The sequence below is a fragment of the Neolamprologus multifasciatus genome, chromosome 18 (genome assembly GCF_963576455.1).
Source record: "Neolamprologus multifasciatus chromosome 18, fNeoMul1.2, whole genome shotgun sequence".
NCBI lineage: Eukaryota > Metazoa > Chordata > Actinopteri > Cichliformes > Cichlidae > Neolamprologus > Neolamprologus multifasciatus.
Genome location: NC_140456.1, coordinates 21,691,275 through 21,698,586, shown reverse-complemented (window position 1 = coordinate 21,698,586; position 7,312 = coordinate 21,691,275). Strand labels below are relative to the sequence as shown.

Here is a 7,312-nt window from a genome sequence, read left to right as displayed (position 1 = left end):
AAGTAAGAATTCGCTAACTACATTCACACGAATACCAACAGAAAGCTTACGTGTTTTGAATTATTTATACCTGGATATAATTGTAAAACCACATCTTTTAAAACCGTATTTGTTTGACCTGTCAAATATAACTTAAACCATTCATGCGAGCTTGCATGCTTTTATTTTAAAAGTTAAACGCGCTGACGTATCAACGTCGCAGGACAGCAGCAGTGCACCACAAACGTCACACTTCCGGTTCCACCTCGCAGTACTTTAGCTACACCGACGGCGGGAAGTTATTATCATCAATTTAACTACATTTCACCAAGGATTAAACAGGCAAATTTATTAACGGTCGACAGTTCACTACCTAATGTTGATGGATCTGTAGCCGGATAAACGCAAAAATTAAAGAAAGCATAGCGGTGGTGGATTCAGCTAACATGGCTACCGTCGGAAACCAGCTACCAACGCAGGCCGTTAGCAAGCCTACATCTGGAAAACATGGAAACGTACTGCCCCTGTGGGGCAACGAAAAGACTATGAACCTTAACCCAATGATTCTTACCAACGTGCTGTCTTCGCCGTATTTCAAAGTACAGCTTTATGAGCTAAAGACCTACCATGAAGTTGTGGACGAAATCTATTTCAAGGTAACGATAACAATAACATCTGCTGATGCTAACCCGCATGCTAGGTTAGGTAACCACGTCCAGTTTAGCTAGCGGGGTTGTAGCAGTGTACAACTGTCGTAAAGTAATAACCGCAGCGGGGAGGGCAGGGTTTATATAACTCCCAATGCAGGCGAGGGAAGCTGGTGTTGTCGTGTTGTACAGCACAGTATGCGTATAACTTTGAATTACTGTTAGTTAAAGAGATTATTAACATTAACATTATTATATCAATTAAAGTGACCTTAATTGCCTTCCGTCGTTAACGTTAGAACTACTCCACTTGAGTTTGAGACCCGTTGATTGGGCATATGTTAAAGAAATATTAGGAAAGTAAATCTCTGTCGTTGTTTTGATAATGCCTTGAAGCGTCATGGAGTTGATTGGTGTGTGTGGTTTTTTTTAAAGCGGTTTGTGTTTGTCTGTGTGCCTGCAGGTGACTCACATTGAGCCCTGGGAAAAAGGAAGCAGAAAGACTGCAGGCCAGACTGGAATGTGCGGAGGGGTAAGTGAGAAGTACGTGCTTTTTGTACTCCCCACCTTTCCCTTTTTTCTGTGCCAGGATGAAGGATGGCAGCTTGATAAAGTCACTTAATCTGATCTGCAAACTGGTGAAATCAGTTGTGCACCATTACATAAGCTATAATTCACTGCACTTCCGCTGGTGAGTTTAATAGTTTTGTGGCAATGTTGCAAATTAAAGTTTTCATTTAAACTTGTCTTCTTTCGCTAGGTACGCGGAGTAGGCACGGGTGGGATTGTTTCTACTGCTTTCTGTCTTCTATACAAACTGTTTACTCTCAAGCTGACTCGCAAACAGCTCATGGGCCTGATTACACACACAGACTCTCCGTACATCCGAGCCCTTGGTTTCATGTATATAAGGTATGTGTTATAACTCACTACAAGTTTTTTCTTGTTTCAGAGGACAGATGAGTATGACTGAGTATTAGGACAACATAAAAAATCGAGCTCATTTTGAGATTAAAGTCGAAATGTAGACATTACAGTTGTGGTTTCAAGCCAAACAACTGCCCCAGCTTCCATGCCTTTTGTTTAGATGAGTTAGTGAGACAACTTGATCAGCTGTCTTATTGTGTCTTGCGATATAACATAACCATGGATATCCTTGCATCTTTGCACAAATCTGACCAACTTTTCCAAGTTTGTGTGTGTTGTTGCCTGCACCTTCTCCTCAGCATTCTTAAACTTATCAACACACTGTTTATGTGCCAAAAGATAATAATTTTCCTTGTAACTAAAACCATTTCACTAACTCATCAACATTAGACTTTAATATCAAAAATAGTATTTCGGCTTTAATCTCAAAATTGTGCCTATATCCTCAAAATGATTGATAAACTTTTTTTCCTTAACATGGCCCTAATGATCCGTAGATACATCATTGCAATTTAAATCATCATATTGTTTAGAAAAGTTTTCTTCGACCATCTCCAGTTTGCCTAAAAATAGTATAGTCCAAAATATGGAAATATATAATTAAATGAAAACTATATTATACACATTTAAGTTATAATTAGAATAACAATATTCCAGTAATTCTTTGGTACAACTTGTAATAATAAGAGTCCTAAAAAGGAAAATACATTTTAAGAATTTGATGTTATAAAGTATTCTACACTTTTCTTTTGCATTATTGTAAACTGCAAGTATATAATATTCAAAAATTGTATTTTGCAGTGTGAATTTATTTATTAGTGTTTGCTGAAATATGGACAATCCTTTTTGAATTTTTCTCATAGGTAAACTGGACATTATTCAGATATGTTTCCACGTAGTTACAATTTATTTGTAAAAATATAATGCTTTTAACTATAACAGTTTTTGAGGTTTACATGTTCACAAGTACACAAAACATGCTCGAAGTGGGTTTATAGACCATTAATAAAAATAAAGATTTGCTTGCTTACATGAATAAAGCTAACAAAGGTTACTTTATATGCAAATCGGAGATGGTCGAGCAGAATGGCCGTGATGGTTTGAGATGGAGTGATGTAAATTTTTTGTTTTTGTTTTAGACCATCATGAGCATTAGTAATTAAAATCTTAATTAAATTTTAAAATAAGTTAGTGAAGCAATATGACTAGGCAATGTTTTGTTTAAATAATTACCTCAAATGTGTAAAACATGTTGCTCCTGTAAAAGATTAGCTCAAAACGATAAACTTCTGTGCTTGTGCTCCCTTTCCTGTCTCAGATACACTCAGCCCCCAACAGATTTGTTTGAATGGTATGACGGCTTCCTGGATGATGAGGAGGTATGTCACCTCGGGTAATAATTTCATGTTTCTTTCTCCTTCTCCTTAAAATGCACAGTTGAACGTCACTCATAAAAAGCTGTACTCCCCCACCCACCCCCTTGTGATGCTCATAGCTGATTTTTCACCTTTGCCTTCATTTGGCTTAATTGTCCCCAGTTTTTGTCCTCTAAACCTGAGTAGCTAGGTTACTTTTGCTCACTGCTCTGCTGCTGATTTTTATCGGGGTAAGTACCACACGTGATGCCGAGTAAATCTTTTAGTCACTGTAATTTTAAGGCATGCCCTCTGTTTTCTGACAAGCTTTTGTAAGGACTTGTTGCACAAAACTACATTTGGGATAAACCGCAATTGGAACACTGGCACGAAATAAACACTGTGTTATTTAATGCATGTAAAATATTTGCTGACGTTAATTATTTTCATATTTAGGTGAAATCTAATTTTATCCCAGGCTGTGCAACCAGGCCTCCTCTGATGTTCTTTTGCATTATATTTGAATTGAATAATTCTGAAATTCTACCCAACTGGTTAATTCCCCTGTTTTTTTCTTTAGATGCCCATTGTGCAGCAGGTGAATTGGATATTGTATCTCAGCACTGTTGGTTTGCGTGAGTGCAAAGTGGCTGTTCTCTACCATATAAAATTGATAACTATTCAAATGGTGTGCACTTACCTACCTGCTCCAATCTGTGCTTACACTGTGGGCAATTTTTATTCTCTTTGAGCGTTCATTATGCTTTTGGGAGATTGAAGAAGGAAGCTAAAGCTTCTTTCTCTTTTTTCCCTTTAGCACAATGACAGTGTGCCCCAATGTTTCACTCTTTCCTTCATATTTAAGTTAAAGTTATAGTTTATAGTTAAACATTAGCACTTTTTTGAAGATGCTGTTTGAAACAAGGATATGAAGGATGGGCATTGCGTCGTATAAATGTAGTGACTTTTGCTGCATAATTAAAGCTCACTCTGTAAATACAGACACTAGGAAATAACAGACAGGTTAGGTGAGACCAGACCTTTAAGATATTCAGAGCTGTATTTCCACTATTAATAAGTAAGGCCAGGCACATTTGATTGGTTTTTGGTCTTTGATGAGAGATTAAGCTAGATGAACAGAGGTGAAGGTTCAGTGCTTGGTCATCACAAATTGCTTTTTGATGTGAGGCAAGATTGGAAAAATATATATATTTGTCAATGTACTAAATTTGTGTGCTAACTGAGTTTTTTTTTTTTTCTTTTTCTTGCTTTATTTCCCCCCACCATTTGGTTTTAGGAGCTCGACGTAAAAGCAGGAGGTGGTTGTGTGATGACCATTGGAGAGATGCTGCGCTCCTTCCTGACCAAACTGGAGTGGTTTTCCACACTGTTCCCCCGTATCCCAGTGCCTGTGCAAAAAGTTATTGACCAGCAAATCAAGGCAAGGCCACGGAAGGTACCTCAGAAGGAGACGCAAGAGGACGAGGATGGGTTTGCAGAGTCGGGAAGGCAAGGAGAACGCCGGCGCTCCAGGTAACGGCAGTGATTCAAACTGAGTGTTTCTACTGAGCTGTAGACTTCTCGACAGGTTATAGCTTTCATGGAGCAATAAACGGGACAGATTTGAGTCCTGCAGGGTGTGAGCTGTTGACTTGTTTTCATGTTAACTTATTTTTCTGCCCCTTAAGTTATTTTTTTTATAACTAAAGAAAAAGAAAAGGTCTATCTTATTATTTCTCTCTTTAATGCCAATTACTAATAAAAAGCATTTTAACAGTATAAATTGTCAAAATTAACTACATATAAAATTGTAATGTTCACAAAAGAGGTTTTTGCTTTCCACAAGGACTTTGATCATGAAATGTTATATAAGCTCAAAATACACGAGACACACGTTTGTTAGTTAAATGGCTAAAAGTAACAGAAAACGTGCAAACCTCTGTTAAACAGGTAGAACAGTCTCTTACTTTAACTTTGTATAGACAAGTCATGCATGTGCGTAATCAATAAAGGGACACTATTAGGTTATAAAAAAAACAAGGGATGGGTATTAAAGATGTTCATGGTATATTTGTAGTCTGAATGGACACATCAGATATCCACATCATTCTGTCCAACTTTTTCTTTTATGTGCACTGAATGAGAATCATTAGAATTCTAATAATAATGTAGGCGGTGAGGAACAGTTGTTTTGTAATAGCTTGTTTTGTAGCTTCTCAAATTTAATACATCAGAATAAAAATAAATAAATTGCGGATTCAGAAGAAAGAGGGATTGCATAACTGAACTGCCACAGGACTGAAGGAGCTCCTTTGATATTTAGTGGAGCATTTAGATTTCATTAGTCTCTCCTTGTGTGTGTCTGACTTGCCAGAACAGTGTGTGTTGTGTGTGAGAAGGAGATAAAGCTTAGACAGCATCCTCCACATCCATCCTTTGGTGACCTTGGTGTAGAAAATCCAAAGCAAATAGTAACATTTGAAGTTTTTAAAGAATCCATGTTGCCAAAAAAAAAAAAAAAAAAATCCGATATGCACAATAAAGTTAGAATAGGTGACATTATTCAAATCTTAAGAATATGTATATGTGGAGGGTATTTTGCTGGGGTCCGAGCAGAATATGTGCACTGGGAAATGGGGAGGTTTCCTCTGACACCCCATAATGATGTCACCATCTCAGATAACTTTGTTTACTACTACTGTCGGTGACATCAACCTTTGCTAATGCTGACATGCCCATGGAAACAGACACTGCACTATAAATAAGGCTACATGTTCTGCATATAAATCTGTATATCTGTGCCGCAGTTTCAAATATCTGAACTCTGCCATGACTAAAAATACCAGTCTCTTAAAAAAAAAAAAGTTGTGTGTCAGTTAAATGTTAAAACGTAAGAGTTTGGAATTGTGCGCGTGTGGTTTTGTTTTTGAAGTAAATTGTTCTAAGATTATTCTGTCGCTGTTTCCAGGACACCCAGGCGGACACCGAGCCCCCGTAGGTCGCCCAAGCGGTCCAGGAGCAGGAGCCACCATCGCGAGAGAGAGCGCCACGGGCCCAGCTTTGATCGAGAGCTGGAGAGAGAGCGTGACCGGCAGAGGAAGGAGAGGGAAGGCAGGGACCGAGACAGGGAGAGGGGGGACCGAGGGGACAGGGAAAGGCGACGCTCCCGTAGCGCGGACAGAAACCGAGAGCGCAAGAGAAGCCGCAGCGGTAGCCGGGACCGTAGGAGCGAGCGCAAGGAGAAGGAAAGGGACGGCGGGGATGACAGGAGCAGGAGGAAGGACAGGGATCACCATAAAGACAGAGGCACTGAGAGGGAGAGGTCCAGGGATAAGAAGAGCAGGGGAGAGACTGACGACCGCAGGCACAAGGACGATAGGGAAAGGCACAGGGACGAGAGGAAGGCCAAAAGGTCCAGCCGGAGTCGAAGCAGAGAGAGGAGACACAAAAGTGGGGCAGAGGAGAAGAGCAGGAAACGGGAGCGCAGCCACAGCAGGGAGAGGGACAGGGAGAGAGACGGAGAACAGCGCTCTCACAAACGCAGTCGCAGCAAAGAGAGGAGCCACCATCAGCGAGAGTCCAGCAATGACCATAGTAGACATAGAAGCAGTCCAAGCATAGAGTAAATGCTGCCTTGCAGCAATATTACTTGTGTTTTTCCTCCTCTTTTTCTATATTCGGCTGTCTGCTCTGTCACTTGTGCTAAAAAGAAGGAACAGTTGCACATCGGACATTTGGATTTGTTGTCTATGGCTGATGTTGCTTTATGTTTTTCCGCTATTTCACTCCCCGTTAGACCATCGTTAGTCTTCACTTGAATTCTGGAAAGTGGAAAAAAAGGCATTTTAATTTTCTATTTTTTGTTTTGATTTGTTTTGTTGTCCCAGAAAGATGGGGGTTTGTACATAATTTCTAAGGCCGTCTACACGCTGCACACGGGCAGAGTTGGACTTGCTGCTGGACCGGATGCTTTCAGTGCTATACTATCGCCATGTAGATTACACGATTCATGAAAAATGACTGTAATTACTTTCAGCCTGTGCAAAAGACCACATGTGCTTACTCTTAAAATTTGTCTGATATGCCTCTGTACACGAATGGTTGAAGTTCAACACTTAACGTGAAGGTCATGTGGCTCAGCTAAAGCAGAACAGTTCTGTCCGTGATCACGTGTAGACGTCCTGAGAGCGTTTTAATCCTCTCAAATGCGGTCCGCAAAGGGTAATTTTTACAAAACACACTTGGGCCCTGCTTGTGTTGTGTTTCGGTTATTGCTCTGTTGCATTTTGTTTTCTAATAAAACACTTTAAAAAAAAAAAAAAAAAGCAACGGGTCGTTTGTACAACTCACACATACACATAAAGAAACTCAAAGAAAACATTTTCATTATTTTATTAGAATGTA

General features: G+C 39.6%; 1 protein-coding gene across 1 annotated transcript; it reads left to right on the top strand.

Moving 5' to 3' along the window:
• Positions 1-220: 220 nt before the first annotated feature.
• Positions 221-7,233, top strand: prpf38b (pre-mRNA processing factor 38B). Its single transcript, XM_085142166.1, has 6 exons — positions 221-635; positions 1,090-1,158; positions 1,387-1,538; positions 2,872-2,932; positions 4,206-4,441; positions 5,877-7,233. Exons 1-6 carry the CDS (start codon positions 426-428, stop codon positions 6,532-6,534), a joined length of 1,386 nt encoding a protein of 461 aa, XP_084998292.1. The 5' UTR covers positions 221-425; the 3' UTR covers positions 6,535-7,233.
• The last annotated feature ends 79 nt before the right edge of the window (positions 7,234-7,312 follow it).